Source organism: Podarcis filfolensis (assembly GCF_964270895.1).
Source record: "Podarcis filfolensis genome assembly, chromosome: 15".
Lineage (NCBI taxonomy): Eukaryota > Metazoa > Chordata > Lepidosauria > Squamata > Lacertidae > Podarcis > Podarcis filfolensis.
This window is the reverse complement of record NC_139618.1, coordinates 12,711,436-12,728,900: the sequence shown is the minus strand read 5'-3', so window position 1 is coordinate 12,728,900 and position 17,465 is coordinate 12,711,436. Positions and strand designations below refer to the sequence as shown.

The following is a 17,465-nucleotide window of genomic DNA, read 5'->3' as shown; positions in this document are numbered from 1 at the left end:
TGTGTAACTAACACAATATTCGCATATATATATATATATATATATATATATATATATACACACACTAAATTAATAGATGAAATCCCGGAGATCCTTCCCCGCTTTTTTCGCCCCGCCTAGCCAATAGAAAATACTGCCAAAAAATACTGCCAAGATTTGAACGGGCAGAATGTTCTTTCGACGCAAGCAGCCCAGGATAATGAGAGTGTCTATGGAAAACCCCCAAGCCCCGCGCAGTTTTCACGTCTACACTTTTCACAAGTCTACGGTCCAGAGACCGCTTGCGTTAGCAGGCCGCGGTGCACTCTGGGGCTCGTACTTCCCTCGCTCCCTCCCGTGGCGAAGATGGCCGCTGGGCTTAACCATCTTTATCGGTCCGCCGGGCCGCCGACGTCACCGTCCGCGGTGCACTCTGGGGCTCGTAGTCCCGCGCTCCTGAGGCGGCGAGGCCCCGACCGGCTTCATCGACCGGCGACGATGGCGGCGGCCGTGGCGCCGGGCTTGGGAGAGCGCTGGTGGGCGGAGCTGCCTCACCACGCCGTGCTGTGCCGCTTGCGGGAGCAGGCCGACAAGGAGGCCGGGCCGGAGCCGGGGCCCGAGTCGTCGCGCCCGTCCCTCCCGCGGGACCTGTTGTTCGGCCTCGGCGGGGAGCTTTTCCTGTGGGACGGCGAGCGCGCCGCCTTCTACGCCCTCAGCCTGAGGGGCCTGGGCGACGAGCCCGAAAGGCTGGGCCAGTACCAGGTGCGGCCTTTCGCCCCCATAGGGCTCGGCTCTCACTGAGATGGCCAACCTGTGTTTGGGGCGCCGCCGCTTCGGGCCTCAAGGTGGTGGTGGCTCACCTGTGGAAAGCCCCTCCATAGAGGCTTGCATTATCAGTAGCGATAATAATGAATGGCTTATTGCGGTTTTTTTTCTCCCAAGGAGCTCAAGGTGGCATACAGTGGTATCTCGGGTTACATACGCTTCAGGTTACATACGCTTCAGGTTACAGACTCCGCTAACCCAGAAATAGTGCTTCAGGATAAGAACAGAAATCGGGCTCCGGCGGCACAGCGGCAGCAGGAGGCCCCATTAGCTAAAGTGGTGCTTCAGGTTAAGAACAGTTTCAGGTTAAGAACAGACCTCCAGAACGAATTAAGTACTTAACCCGAGGTACCACTGTACATCTTTCCCCAATTAATCCCACCAGCACCACACACGCAACAACCCTGTGAGGTGGGTTTGGCTGAGAGGCAGTAACTGACCCCTAAGGTCACACCCAGTGAGTTTTGTGGCTGAGCAGGGATTTGAATGCAGGTCCCAGAACTTTTGGGAGGGGGCAGGTCTTTTGTTAGGGGGGCAGAACCTCAGTTAAGCTATGTATTTTTATTGATTTAGGAGGGCTATGCCCAGGTCTCTGATGTTCTAGTCTAGATAACTACTACACTGCAGCTGTGTTTTTAATTGATGTCTGAGCACTGGGAGAGAATGCTTAAAGGAACACGGCTGCTGGTTTCTCCAAGCTTTTGTCCAAGGCAGACCCTGTGGGTTTAAGTGGTCTCTTGGCTTAGATAGAAGAACAGTAGCGGCTACCAGTGCCTTGCATGAAGCGTAAGAATAATATAGGTAGTCTTCATCACTGAGCATCCATATCAGATCATGCCTGAAAGAGTGAGCACAGATTAAATGGTAGGAAGCAACAGGTGCAGTTTGCTTGCAGCCAAATGTGTAATTGAGTGACACACACACATTTTGCACTAGTTTTTAAGATTTTGTTCTGCGCAAAGTTCAAATATTTAAGCGTTAACCAATTGCTGCTTTGATTTCCAGACCCTGCTCTGCATAAATTCACCCTTTTTTGAGGTGTATCAAACTGCACTGAGTCCTACACAGGAGCATGTAGCTCTGATAGGAACAAAAGGCTTGATGGTGCTGGAGTTACCTAAACGCTGGGGAAAGAACTCTGAGTTTGAAGGTGGAAAACCAGTGGTTAATTGTAGGTATGTAGGCTCTCCATTTCTCATAATTGCTTTGCAGCTCTAGAACTAGGGACGGTTGCTACTTCATTATCATCTGGGTCTGTAAAGAAAGCAGTTTTGAGTACATTGTGTCAGTCTCATTTGCTGACTGTTTTTACTGAAATTCTCAGGCATTATATTTGGAGGGACTTTGGTTTCAGCTGCATACATTCCTCTACTATAGAGAGGCAGCCTGAGGTTCTAGGTTCAGTTCCTTGCTTTTCCATTAAAAGTGATTGCTTTTGAGCAAAGTTCTGAAGCAGTCCATCTTGCAGTCCATTAAAAGTGATTGCTTTTGAGCAAAGTTCTGAAGCAGTCCATCTTGCTGGTGGCACATTTGCTTTGCTGTATCAAGGGGAGGCTAAGGCAACTTTTCTTTGCAATGGAAGTAGTACCATCCATCTGCTCAAATTCCTCACAGTTAACATTTGACAGATCACTGCAAGGCTGGAGAAAAGAGTAAAGGCTGTTGAATTTCTCCCCATTGTGGAAGAAACAGGAGAGGACATTGCACAGAGAACTCACAGCCTGGCAATCTGCATTATTTGCTAGTATCAGTGACCTCTATGTGCACGTCACTAAATATGAGAGGATAGGTCCCTGCCTCATGGAGCTTACAATCTATAAACAGAACAAGGAAGACAAGGGGCAATGAGAGGCAAATGAAGGGAATGGTAAACAAGGAATGGATACATAAATATTTCAGATATATGTACTTGAACATAGTTATAGCACTAGGAGATAGCGGCTAGGGGACTGTGCCAAAGAATAGGTTTTGAAGAGAGAGCTTCACAAATACATTACTGGGAGGCGATTCTGGGCATAAGCAGGGTCATTTGTGGGAGCAGGACTGTTAATTGGTTCAAAAACAAGATTTCAGGAAATGTTAGTTTTGGACAATAGCTACTCTTTCAACCTTTTTTTACATTTATGGGGAAGATCAGTTCGATTTTAGATTGGAAGCACTTTCAATAACCGAGTCTGTGACTACATTTTTACCTAGAAGAAAGCTTCCTTAGTTAAATTCTTTCACTGCAGAGATAAAATGTTTGAGTACTGACCCTTCAGGACCAATAATAGCTAATTATTTAGTACCTAGAGTTTAAGCAAGGGTAGTGTTCATGTAACACATCAAGTTAGGAAATAAAAAAGGACTGTTACAAGCCTGTCTATCCCTTGAGCTTTTTTGCTTTTGATAGGTTTGCCAGTTGGGGAGGAAAAGCCTGGTCTGTTCTTGTGCTCTTGACACCAGCTTGATCTGTAGAAATTGGCAGGGGACACGGGCATGAACACCTGTAGCCCAAGCTGCTGGTCACAGGCACAGCAACAGTCAAACAGTTGGCAGCCCTCTGTTGGGTTGGAACATAGTGCCTTTCATGATGGAAACCTGTCTTCTTGCAGCACCATCCCTATTGCTGAAAGGTTCTTCACTAGTTCACCATCCCTGACCCTGAAGCATTCCGCCTGGTACCCCAGTGAGACACTGGACCCTCATATTGTGCTCTTAACATCTGACAACACGATAAGGTAACTTTATTGCTTTTGAACAGGCTTTGAGAAATCCAAGGAGCCTGGTTTCCCTGACTGCTTAAAAAGGTGGTGCTGGTATCCAATATATATTAGTGATCCTTTTTTATATATAAAATTTAGTGAAATATAGTGGTGAAGAGTGTAAGCCGCAGGCTTTTAGTTTTCTGGTTCAAATCTTTGCTCAGCCACAGACTCACTCAATGATCTTGGGCAATCTTTCTTACTTGCCTCGTTGACTTTAGGGGGGGGACAATAAAAGATCTGAAATATTTTCTGTGTTCTGCACATGCTATATCATTGTTCTGTTGCATGCCCCCCCCCAAATCTCTGAGCAGTGAGATCCTCCAGGGGGTTCCAGTGCTTCCCTAGGTTTGGTTCCCTTGCAATAAAGATCAATGGAGACTGGTGTCTTTTTGAGATATGGTTTTATAAAAATCATATGTACAATCTGAGCATCAAATGGAGGGGCTCACAGCATTACCCTAGGAGCTTTTCCAGCTAATTAGCAGAGTATAAATGCTTTCAGAGGCTAATGTAGCGTCCTTTAAATATTTATTTGATGGGGTCGTTTGGAACCACATGCTTAGAGACCCACGGAGCAGTTGTTTAAGCAATACTTATTACAGTTTTCTCCCACTCTTCTTCCGAGGAGCTCAGGGTAGCATGTATGCTCTGTCCTCTTATTTTATCCTCATAGCAACCCTGTGTAGTAGGTATGTCAGACCTGGAGGGAGTGACTAGGCCAGGACTACCCAGCAAGGCTGAGGGCTAAGCAGGGCTTTGAACTGGGTCTCTCTGGTCTTGGTCTGACACCAGGGCAGCTCTTCAGATGAAGTGATACTGCACCAGCTTCTGCCAGTGTAATAATGTTGGGTGCAGTACTGAAAATTGTAAAGGTATTCATCTAATAGAGGTTGGGTTTATAGAAGCTATTATCTGGGATGTACTTCTCGTTTTTTAAAATGTCATATTTTGCTTTAAAGGATTTACAGCCTGAATTCACCCCAGACACCCGTGAAAGTGATTCATCTTTCAGAAGCTGATGAGGAGACTCTGAGGCTCAATAAGGGGTGAGGTCTGAAGCTTCCCTCATAGTTGCCCCTCCAAGCACACCCCAGCGGCCACTTTTTGTTGGGCAAACTGAATGTGTGCAGAGAACTGCTACAAACTCAACTGACTGCTCCCTCCCTTAGGAGAGCCTACACAGCATTGATAGGAGAAACGGCAGTAGCATTCGACTTTGGGCCCCTGGCAGCAGTCCCCAAGAACATTGCTGGGCAGCGAGAGAAGGAGGAAGTGCTAGCGTATCCTCTCTACATCTTGTATGAAAATGGGGAGACTTTTCTGACCTACATTAGTCTTCTGCACAGGTAAAGGTCTAACCCAGATTCATGATCCTCCTTTCACCTTCATTTTTTGCACTGGGCAGTGCTTGACCAGACCTCATAGATGGCTGGGCGGTAGGAGGGTACTGATTTGAACACCAAAACAGTTGCTCCTAGTTCAACTCTGAATGGAAACCCAGGGTTCAGGAATCAACGCTTGCCTGTATTATCTCCTTGTATGGTTGAGGTGGTTTGGTTGGTGTCTGATTAGCTATCCTAGCCTTTCTGCTCTGAGGCTGGCAAGGTCAGTTTGGTGTCTTGGTTGGCTGCAAAACTTTGCTGTTCCAGGTATCTGGCCATGACTTGTTTGGAGATTTTTGGGGGGTGGCGGCAGCAGCAGCAAACTATCCTAAAAGTTTGGGCTCTTCCCAGTAGGCTTCCTTTGATTCCCCCCCCCCCATTTCTTTTTTGTAGCAGTGGAAACCTTGGTCGGCTCTTGGGCCCACTGCCAATGCATCCTGCAGCTGAAGACAACTACGGGTACGACGCTTGTGCGGTTCTCTGCCTTTCATGCGTTCCCAACATCTTGGTGATTGCCACAGAGTCGGGGCTGCTTTATCACTGCGTGGTACTGGAGGGAGAAGAAGATGATGAACAGATGGTATGTTTGCCTCTTACTACTTGGAGTTTTCAGGAGAGCTTCCCCACCCCCACCACCCCATTATATGAGGAGGGACTGTAGTACTTTGCACTCAAAGGTCCCACACTCAAACTCCGGCTTTTCCAGTGAAAAGGACTGGGTAGCAAGTGGTAGGAGAGGCCTCTTCCAGAGATCACAGAAAGCTGCTGCCTGTCCTAATATTGGGCAAAATAGACCCATGGACTTGGCATAAGGTTGTTATGTGTATCCCCAACCTGGATATTCATTTTTAGCTTGCTATCTTTGCAGTCCTCCCCATTTTTGTAACAGGTTTTTCACATTATGACATGTGCTTACTGAGCATGTGACCAATAGTACAGTGCTGTTGCACATTCTTATCCTTTTTCTAAATTTATTTGTTGTACTGGTATCCCACTTTTCCTCCAAGGAGCTCAAGGTGGCTCCCTCTCCAGCAATCTGTTCCCACAGAAGCATGGTGGCCCTCTGCCCAGCTGATGATTTGCAGTTCCTAAACCCTAAAACTGTGGCTCATCTTAATTACGGAAATTGGTATTGTTTTCCCCTGATCAACATCTTTGTCTCTGCAGCCATAAACAATTTTGGAGGTTCTGCAAGGAGGTTGCACCCAACTCAGTTGTATCCAGAGTAGACTCAATGAAATTAGTGGACCTAAGATAGTCATACATGCTATTCATAGCAGCCACCATGGTATAGTAGTTAGAGTGTCAGATTAGGACCCAGGAGAGGTTCAAGTTCCCACTCAGCCATGTAGCTCACTGGGTGGCCTTGGGCCAGTCACTGCCTCTTGGCCTAACCTACCTCACAGGGTTCTTGTGGGGATTAATTGAGGAGGGAGAGAGCCATGTACACCATCTTTTAACTCCTTGGAGAAAAAGGTGAGGTATAAATGCAGTCAGTAATACTCAACCCCTTGGGAATTAATGGACATGACTAAATACAGTCGGGTGTCTTATATTTCATATTCCTCTTATATTGAGGAGCTATTTTAAAAACCCTGTGCATCTCAGAAATGCACAATATTGATCTGCATTTGGACCTTAAAAGCATAAACACACAAAAGAGTAAGAAGTAGATATTGTTTCCCCTCCCCACCAGCTCACTAGGAGACAATCAGGGTTCTCTATTTATATTTCTTTATTATTTGTACTTATAGCCCACACTTTATCAAATGCTGGGTTTCCCAATTAAAATACATGCAATGTGCGATTAAAATAATAAACAAACCCCCCATTTTTACCTTTTTTTGCAGTGGGGAGGGAGGTGCTTCCTAAGTAAATTTAATCCCTTGAGCTATTATCTCAAGGGAGGACAAATTTAGAAGTGTTAACCAAATCATCCCTGCAGTCTGTCAAATCCTGGGATTCAAGAACTGACCTCATTCCATCGCTCTACGTGTTCGAATGTGTTGAACTGGAGCTTGCACTGAAACTGGCTTCAAGGGAAGGGGAGGAACCCCTAGAGTCGGACTTCTCCTGCCCAATCAAATTGCATAGAGGTAGGAGCACAAGTCAGTTACCTCTCTTGATTTCCCCTTGCTCTGCTCACTTGGCATCCAATTAAAGCGACCTTGCAGGTAAATACAAAAATTAATAAATGCCAGGCTCCCTGTTCCTTGATTCGCATGTAGCTTTATGTCACAGGATAGCACCACCCAGCTGTCCAAGCAAGCTGTTTACTGTCTCATTCTGCAGCTCCCGGTGGTCTGAGTTGCTTTGCCATCTTGAGGCAGCCCACAAGCATTGCCCATCAATAAATGAGAGGGTGGCAACAATGTGGGTCATTGCTGGGAGTTCATGGAACTGCTTTACATAAACAGGTTCGGCACAGTTCCATTTTCACACAGTTCCACGTTGCCGCTATCATATGTGGACTAAAACCTTCCTGTGTCTTTGTTGGCTCTCCATGAATGCATAAATATCTCACTTGCATTTTCAGATCCCAAATGTCCCTCTCGATATCACTGTACACATGACGCTGGGGTGCACAGCATTGGAGTCACCTGGATCAACAAACTTCAAAAGTTCCTTGACTCAGGTAGTAGTGAAACCTTTGTGCCTTGGAATGTTGCATTCCTAAGCCTTGTTTCTCACAGATGCAACTTGTCTTGAGTAGTGTGTGCCAGTAGTGTGGAAAGGTGAGATATAAATAGAGTGGACAGTGGTACAGTTTAGTGAGACATCTGAATCTGGCAGACCATAGTTTACCTCCAACAAGAACTGAAAACCTACTTCAGACTGTAGTTTCCAATTCAGATTTGGAGGTAAACTAAGATTTGACTGAGCCAGAAATAATGAAGGGCATCGGAGCACGTGCAGAGAGGAGGGAGAACCAGAGCCTAAGGCATGACACTCACAACACAGCCATGATGTGAACTGAACCCATATATTGCTGGCACAACCCATTCAAAAATGTGATCCAAAACTGGTAGGGCCAGAGCAAATTTGTCATTATCTGCGTCCTCCCAATGGTCAGGACCACCTCCTTTTCTCTTCCTCCACCTCCCAATGGGCTGCCAGGAAAGGGACAGATGGCTTTTGTCAGAGATCTGAAATGATCACCTGCATCTTCTGTTACTCAGTCCAGTTTGGCTCCCTCCCCCTACCGATTCCCTTTCCCCTCCAGATTCCCCTCCGCCCCCCGCCCCAACATGACATTTGGCTAGGAGTTCTGATTTCCTCATTACTGTTCTGTGGGGTGATAGGTGTGACTCCCCAGTAACCTGCATGTTTACTTGCTTTTTCAGATGAGGAAGACAAGGACCGTTTGCAAGAACTTGGAGCAGAACAGAAATGCATTGTAGAGCACATCCTTTGCACAAAACCTCTGCCATGCAGGTAAGAGTCTAGTTCTTCCCAAATCCATATTCTTCTTGCAGCTGCTTACTGCTGGAGAATCCAGGCCAAGAACACAACTCAGTTTCTGAAAAATCAAGCATTGAATGGTGTTGTTTGTGTTAAGATTTGGATGAGCAAGCAGGGTGGATAGGGAAGGAGAACTGTGTTTGTGTCTCTCTGTGGTGAAGACAAGGCTCTTGACTGTTTTTGGGGTGCCCCTTTTTCTAGGTCTGGGTAAGGATGTTGGCTGGAAAAGGCCTTTTTTGGAGAACATGAGAGAACAAGGCATGAATGCTTATTCTGGGGATATGCAGGAGGCCTTCAGTGAGCAAAAGGTTAAGCCCCATTACCCAGAGATGGGCAGGGAGATGTAATGAAACAGAAATCTTTACTGATGTGAGACACACTCAGCACTTCCTTAGTGAGTACTCTCAGAACCTTGTGTAGATCCCAGGTTGGAAACATCTGCATCCCAGGTGGGTTCAACAGAAGGAGGCCTTCTTAACTAGCAAGACATGCATGGATGGGCCAATGGAAATTTCAGCTTTCTTCTAGTAAATGTGACACACACACAACTTTGAACTGGTTTTTCAAGGTGTTGGAACAGAGCCCCAGTTGAGGCTGTACTGCAGTAAAGGCAGCACATTGGTGATACTGGTGGAAAACTGAAACACAGAATCATAAAATTGTAGAGTTGGAAAGGACCCCGAGGATCATATCGTCCAACCCCCTGCAATGCAGGAATATGCAGTTGTCCAATACGGGGATCAAGCCTGCAGTCTTGGCATTATCAACACCACACTTTAACCAACTGCACTGTCCAGGCATTTCTGCCTGCTGTGACGTTTCAAGACCTACCTAGTTGTCTTAGATGTGATGGGTAGAATCTCTGCAAGACACCAGCGTAGGGTCCACTGCAGCTCCTGGATATTTAAAGACTTATAAATCTTGCATTCAGCCTCCAGATGAAGAGGCAGAGCCAAATTGGGTCAAAATATAGGAATAGGGCCTAAATAGACGATAATGAGCTGGAGGGATTATCTCTGGTAATTATAGATCTGAGAACAATGGTGGGGATGACCTCTACTCTTGCTCAGTTTTTGCAGAAGACTGACCAGGAGAGACACTAAGTATCAAAAAGCCTAGGACACCAAATCAGTATGAGGCTGTAAACGTGGCTCCAGTGAAGGAAGAATATGATAAGAGGCACTTAAAAGATTTGCTAGATTCTGCGGTGAATTCTTTGTTGTGTTAGTCTGAAGACAGCAAGTGGCTTCTGCTCTTCTGTTGTTGGGGTTGCCAATGTTTTCTGGGATAGCTTGACATTTTTTCTGTTCTGTTCCTTCAGCCAAGCGGCCTCAATTATAGGGTTTTGGATCGTCTCAGACATTCTGGGTCCCACAATGGTCTGCATCACCAGGAGCTACGAATGTGTCACCAAACCTCTTCTGTACGTACTGAGCCACATTTACCTATTTAATGCTGAAATATGGTAGACATACTTCCAAGGACATAGTATATTTCCCTTATATAGTTGCTAGGACTCCTGAATTGCCTAGGTAACTCCTTCAACATTCCATGGCACCAGGCTCTGCTGACCTTGAATTCATGACTATTGGTTCTCCTGGTAATCCCTGACATACCCCTTCATTACCTTGACTGGCACACTTGCCTTTCCCTTATTCCTAACTAGGCTTGTGTTAATAATGATCTGAAGTTTCTTATTCAGCATTTTATGCCTGCTCTTTGCAAAGGTCTGCAAACTTTTTTTGGGGGGGGGGGAAGGGTGTAAAAGAATTAAAAACCTCTAAAGAACTTCATGAAAGCAAGTGAGGAGTGTCTTTGGAAATGTCTAACTAATGCCTGACACTTGTATTGACAGTTCTGCCATCCACCCACCATGCCCTCCTCTTCTGTGCACCAAGCAAGATTCGCCGGTTACAGTCTCACCTCTCCGCATCCTGGCCGAATCGCAGGATTCCTTTGAGCGACACATCCGAAATATCCTGGATCGCAATTCTGCTAACCCTCTCCTATTGAAGTATGAAATCTTTCTGGAGGCAAAAGGCTTTCGTCATCCCCCATCACTCCTGTGTCCCCAAAAGGCAAAGGCACACCTTGGCCTTTGGTGTTGTTCAGAAGAGGGGGTTCCATCATCTGGTGTTCTCAGCCCCTTTCCTTTCCCTCTGACAGGGTTCACCCTTCTCATTGCTATAATCCTGCATAAGGTTTACACCTGCTGTTCCACCACCTCCATCTTCAGGATGGACTTATACACAGTGGTGTTTCGTTCTGGCTGATCTCAGCTCCTCTTCTCCCACACTTGACAGCTCTTGCAACTTCACTGGTGCCACCATAAATTTCTTGCTGCTCTTTCCACACCAGCATATTCTGTGGCTCAGTCATGGCACAGTCGCTTTGGGGTTCTGGCTGGGTTGTTAGGCTCATGGGACATAAATCTAGCAGGGTCGGTGCATCGCAGGGGGTTGAACTAGATGACCCTTAGATCCCTTCCAACTCTAATTCTATGATTCTAAATGCTCTTTATCAGAGCATGTACCGTAGTTTTCCATGTATAAGACGAGCTTTTTTTCTTTAAAAAGTAGGTTAAAAATTAGGGGGCGCCTTATACACGGATAGGGCACAGGGGGTACGTGGGATTGTTTGCCGCTGGGAGCCGGAGATTGTCAGTGGCTATTGGTCATGTTATTTGTGGCTGCGGCAATTGTGCGGGTGATTGGTGGCTTTAGCAATGCGTGTGAGTTGCAGGGCAGGTGGGTGAGCCATGTTTCAACAACTCTGGGCCAGCCCCCAAAAAGCTCAACAACTCTTGGCAGTACGGTATAATGGCCAAGACGGTGTTGTGTTTGTCTTCCAGGTCTGCAGATAAAGAAGTTTCCCCTCCCCCTGAAGAATGCCTTCAGCTTCTCAGCAGAGCCACTCAAGTGTTCAGGGAGGAATACATTCTGAAACAGGACTTGGCCCGAGAGGAGATCCAGCGAAGGTAAAATGGGCCCTTGGCTTCTAACTCCTTGCTCTTCTTCCCTCCTGTTGCAGCAACAATTGGCTATTTTCTGATCTTGATCCTGCAATCTATTACCTGCCAACTTCATCAGATGTAATGCAATAGGGACAAGAATCTCTAGCAAATAGCTTTCCTGCCCTTGGGAATTATTTACATTTTTGTGAAGAGCATATTCCTGATTTGCTTTATCATTGGCTAATCGAAAGAGTGGCATAACTGGGTGGAAATCCCTGCCTTGTTTTCCCCCAACCCCTGCTCCAGAGGAAAAACAATCAGTGGCAACGTTTGGCTTAATTCCAAAAGCCTTCTGCAAGCTGTCAATTCTGTCCTCTGGCAAAGGAGAGTGAGGGTGTAATGCACCTCCTCCAGCAGCCCTCTGGATTGGGGTGGGGAAAGGGGTTGGCCTGCCCACCAGAGAATGCAGCCCCTAACAGAGTATCAAGGGAATATGTCCCCCCCCCCCGCCACGGAAAAAGGCTGCCCACCTCTGTTCTACAGCTAGGTCGTTATCCTCCCCCTTTCTCTCGTTTTCGGAACAGAGCAGTTAATAGCACAATTCCCCTTTCTGTTGTATGTGCGTCTTTAAATGTCTCCACCCCCGGTTAACCCCCTTGTTCCTCATAATTTATTTTTCTCATTGAACAATGGGTTAGAGGTGTAGGGGAGAGCAGAAAGGCAAGCCAGGTTGCGTCAAAAAACCTAACAGTTTGGCCATCCCTTCAACCCTTGCTCCTCAGAGTGAAATTGCTTCGGGAACAGAAAAAGAAGCAGCTGGAAGATCTTGCCTACTGTCGAGAGGAAAGGTGAGGTGACTGTCTCTTTGCCTTTTAAGCTCGCTTGGCTGGTAGTTTAAAAGAACTGGGTCGCCCCGTGGGAGCAGCTCAGAGCTCAGTGGTAGAGAACGTGCCTTGCATGTCAAAAATCTCTGGTTTAACCCCATCCATCACTAGTGAAAAATGTTTGTGGGTATTAGGGCTGGGAAAGCCCTCCTGTGCAAAACCTTAAAGAGCTGCTACCAGCCAGAGTAGGCATCACTGAGCCTAGAAGGATCTGTAAGGTACTTTTCAGAGCATCCTTTCCAGAGACGTCCACCAAGGTCCGATATTAGACACAAGCGTTTTACCCCAGGTTGAAACCTGAAGAGAGCGTCTAGGATTTGCTGATTTTGTTACTCTTCTTTTCTATGTGATTTAGTCCCCCCCTCTTTGTGTTCCTGTTCTAGTGATAGTTTAATTCAGTAGTGATATTTTAGTGTAAGCTTGTTTTAAAGAAATGTGATCCTAATAACTGTCCGGGGTGTCCACTAGACTTCTGCCACTTGGCTGCTTTTCATTATGCAGCTTTTAAGAATATAAGAAGAGCCCTGTACCTAAATTGGGCCCAAAGTAGCACTTGAACATAATATTCTCCCGCTCATCTTTTTTTTTTTTTTAAACTACTAGCTAAAAGTTCCTGGCGTTGCTCAGGGATTCTTAGAAATCAAAAGATGCTGGTATTTATAAATGGATAATGTAATTTGTAATTTCTAGGGCTCTTGATGCCACCTCCCAACACCCAGTTATATTTAAATAGAGACAAAACATCCTCCACCATCTCAGGAACTACCATGCCAGATCTGGAAATGTTAACCAGTGCAGTTTGGATCCAGAGTTGTCATGGCCCAACTTGGTTAAAGTCCAGATTGCCCTGATTTGGTATGGGATTCAGGCTTTCACTAAATCCAGTGCGCAACCCTTTTAATTTTCTGCCAGATTTGGTTAAAATCCAAATGGCATCTGACAGTATCCAAACCTAGACAAAAACCCACTCTTCCTCAAGAACCATCATGCCAAACTGGGCAACGATGCCATCAGAGGTTTCCCAATTGACAGAGGTAGGAAGAGTTCGTTCTGCTATCTTGATTCAAAATGGCAGCTGACTGTATTCAAGCATCAATGGAAACTGGCTCCTTGGCCTCAGGCAGTGTTGTACCAAGTTTGGCAATGACATCTTAAGAATGCCTAGAGAACATGCAGGTGGACAGACCACTTTCCAAAACATATAGTAGGTTAGAAATAGTTTGTGGCTTTTATTTGCTTCTGGCTGTTTTTTATAACGTGTCTCAAACAACATCGGTTGGCATTGTCTTTTAATGGGACATAGACGTTATCAGTGGGTAGTGCTGCTGGGATTTCCTGGACATTACTGGGATTCCAGTGGTGGAAGTTTTGGGGTTTGGGGTTCAATGGGGCACTTCAGTTATACAGGGACATGGATTCAATTACTTTCGGTTGTCTTATTTCACTGCACTCATAAAATCTCTACTTCCACATCTATCCCAAATATAAAGGTGTGGAAGAAAATTCTTTGCTAATTTGTTTGTTAGAGAAAGTCTCATTTGCTTTGCTGTGAGTTTTCTTTTGCCATTGATGTCTATGGGAGACCCAGCTGCTCTTCTGCTGCCTGTCATTTCTGTGTTTTCCATCTGGTTGGCATGAAAATGCATTCCATGTCGATAACAGACCTGTCAAGTTCAGACAGACACTCCCTTTATGAGCAGGTTTTAAAAGGCACACATAAAGCACACCACCGGCTAAGTTATAGTAACTGGTGTCCAGGATTTGGATGGGAGTCAAAATTTCCTAAAAACTCTCCCTTGCAGCCTCATGTAGACATGCCAGCTGCTGGTGGGAGACATGGAAAGAGAAGGGTGCACTGCCCTTTAGAACTGCTTTGTTTCATAAGAAACAACAAATAGACCCCACTTGTTCTGTTTTATGAGACAAATGCGCACCACTATCCCAGAATAACATTTCCTCTTCGCCCAAAGGAAAAGCTTGCGGGAGATGGCAGAGCGATTAGCTGACAAGTACGAGGAAGCCAAAGAGAAGCAGGAAGACATTGTGAACAGGTAAAAGGGCACACTCTTCACAAGGCTCTCTTGCTGGGGGCTGGAGCAAGAAAATGCCCATGCCTGTCTGATGCCAAGTATGCCTTGGGCTTGTGCTGAAGCCTTGTCCTTAAGATGTGCACCCTTCGGAATTGCTGGGCCTCAATTAATGATAAAGAAAGCCAGGTTGTGGAGAGGCATTTCGGCTGAGCAGCATGCAGTTTGGCAACCAGCTGAACTAAACCTACAACTTAAGCTGCTGCTAACAGTTTCATGCAAGTTTATTCACTGACTAAAGCCTTTAAACCCGTGTTTAAAATGGCAGAGATGCTCCCAAACAATGCTGTTGTCTTTGGAAGGGCAAGCTGTTTGGAATTGGCATTATCTAGCCAAACTTACACCCCCTGATTTGTGCCTGAGTGGTCTGTGTATTAGACGAGAGAGAATAGGTGAGCAACACAGTTGCAAGTGGATTTTGTGTGAAGTTAATTGGTCCCATTCTTCCTGAAAAGCAGTTGACAGAAGCCAACTTAATAAAGGAGGGTTGGGAGCGCTTTGAAAGTAGGGGTAGCACAATTATTGTGCATAATTTTGCATAACTTTGATTAGAAAATGGGTGGTGTGCAGTTTGTATATGCAGTTTAATATTCGGTTGGGAGATGGGTGGAGTAATAATAATAATAATAATAATAATAATAATAATAATAATAATAATAATTTATTATTATTATTATTATTATTATTATTATTATTATTATTATTATTATTTATTATTATTATTCTTTGGACCTGCTTGGGAATACATACAGCTTTGATGGCAACTTTCAGCATTTTGAAAATAAGGACTGAATTTGTCTTTAGGAAATTATGCTTGTAGTGTAGGGTGACAGTCCCCTCTTCTGCTCCTGCTTAATTAGCACTTGACAATTGTATCGGTTCTAAAAGCAGAATTTGCAAACAATTAACTTTGTCTACAAGTTGGGGATGGTCACACGTTACTCAACAAGTGTATAGTCTCTGTGCACAATAGAAGAGCTGCAGAAATGAACTAGCATACACTTTCCCAGTGTGCAGAGACCTCTTATATCTGTGTTGAATGTAACATATGAGTCAGCGCGTTGACTCTGACAATGGTGGTATAGTAATATATGAAGTGGTGGTCAACTAAATTGTCCTTGGAATAGACCCACTGAGTTGAATGTACATGATTAAGCTTGGTCCAGTTCAGTATTCTGAGTAAAACTTCATTGAATACCATCCGTGGTCAGTAAACGTGGGTTTAATTTGCCTCCCCCTCAGCTACTTTTGGTATGATATTGTCTGATTTACATTCTTTCAGAATTTTCAGGTAGGACTTATAATTGGTATCTGGCAAACCTTTTGGCAAATTATTTGAACGAATTATTAGACTGTCGCTAAACTTCTCCTGGCTGAAAAAAAATGTAAAGAAAATTTCCCTGATTAAACCTTTTTCTGTCCGGCTGCTGTTACAATTTCTAACGGCTGTGTTGTTTCTTTTTTAATCTACTTTTAATGTTGTATAGCTTATTTTAGACATGCTTCAGATCTTCCTCACATCCTGTATCGTGGATATACATGGCTGCTGCTTTTATCTTGTTCTAGTCTGTGACTGCATAATAAAAAGATTGATTGACTAACACTGTCTTTGTGGGCTGAAGGATGAAGAAGGTACTGCGTAACTTCCACTCTCAGCTGCCTGTCTTGTCAGATAGTGAAAAGGACATGAAGAAGGAACTACAGACAATCGAAGAACAACTGCGGCACTTGGGAAATGCTATCCGGCAAGTAAGTGTGGATGTGCATTGTTTTTGTAACGTTTGGCTGTTTTTGTATACGTAACGCTTAGGGATTATCAAGTGATCTAAAAAGCCTTTAAAAAATAAATAAGTAGAAGAGGGTGGGAGCTAGAGGCACTACGCGTGAAGCTGGAAGGCAGTATTTGAAACACTTTCTCAAGGGTTTTTGAAGCATCTGTCTCTTGTGCTATTTACTGCTTGCCTTTAGGTTAAAATGAAAAAGGATTATCAGCAGAGAAAAATGGAGAAGGGGACCAGTCCGCGGAAGCCTAGCATCAACCTTAACACCTATCAGAGGAAATGCATCCAAGCAGTTCTGAAAGAGGAGTAAGTGGGCGCTTGCACTTTGAAACACTTGGCAAATGAACAGCGAGCGAGTCAAGAGGCCCACCTCTTGGCTGCTGAGTTGTTGTGCTGCCGCTGTACTTTCAAGCAGTGGTGTTGAGGGGTTGTACACGTGGAGTAAGAGGGTGCTGAAGTAAGAGGGTCCCACCAGTATTGGCACTGTGCCAGCTGTGAAAGACATACCTGCTCAGACAAACATTCCCCTTATCACCCGATTTGAACCTCCTTCTTCACTCTTCCAATTGTTGCGCTGCTTGTTTTGTTATACATTTTAAGTGCAGTTGTTTCCGTGCTTAGATTAAATTGTTATCATGTGCGTCAATTGTATTTTTGGCAATTGGTTTTATCCTGGCAAACTGCCCAGAAGCAGTATATAAATTAATAAATGCTTGTTTGCTAGTTGTAGCTGCTTGCAGTAATGGTGAAAACCCCACCCGGGAAAGTTGTGTGTTGCACTCTGTTTTTCATGCCTTGTCTGCTTAGAATGGCTGAAGTCACTGAAGTGCTTTCTCTTTCTCTCTCTGATGCAGGGGAGAACGCATCCAGGCGATGGTAAAACAGATAAATGATGTCAGAAACCATGTGACCTTTTAGAGCCGTCATGAATGGTGTAAAGCAAACTCGTGAAACATGAAGGGAATGCAAACTGCCTTTCTCCTACTTTATACGTTGGTTCCTTGTGTTATTTTTTTATATATAAAACATCTCTGTTGTGAATAAATACTTTTTTTGAAAGCTCGTCTCACTTCTAAATCTAGGCTTAGACTATTTGGTATGATGTACTGCTGTTTCTTCTCCAGAAGGCAAAACACAGGAAGAATCCTGCCAATATATCTTGGGCATAATCACCAGGATTACTCTGAAAGTCTCTTTACAGAACTGATTAATTCCCAACACCAAAGGAGAAAGCACAGTTTTACCCCTAGATATTGCAGGTGCCATATTAAGGTCAGTGCTGCTCATGTATTCAAGTTTTTTTGCAGCATTCACATAACGTAACAGCAAAATGTCAGCCTATGTTTTCTCCCAATTTAATTCAAG

At 44.8% G+C, this 17,465-nt stretch overlaps 1 protein-coding gene across 1 annotated transcript; it reads left to right on the top strand.

The window, feature by feature from the left end:
* The first annotated feature begins 293 nt into the window (after positions 1–293).
* Positions 294–17,159, top strand: NUP88 (nucleoporin 88). Its single transcript, XM_083587608.1, has 17 exons — positions 294–741; positions 1,810–1,979; positions 3,399–3,524; positions 4,511–4,597; positions 4,721–4,897; positions 5,327–5,513; positions 6,879–7,029; positions 7,470–7,568; positions 8,278–8,368; positions 9,717–9,818; positions 10,251–10,409; positions 11,247–11,372; positions 12,131–12,196; positions 14,203–14,283; positions 15,942–16,068; positions 16,288–16,406; positions 16,955–17,159. Exons 1-17 carry the CDS (start codon positions 346–348, stop codon positions 17,016–17,018), a joined length of 2,328 nt encoding a protein of 775 aa, XP_083443734.1. The 5' UTR covers positions 294–345; the 3' UTR covers positions 17,019–17,159.
* The last annotated feature ends 306 nt before the right edge of the window (positions 17,160–17,465 follow it).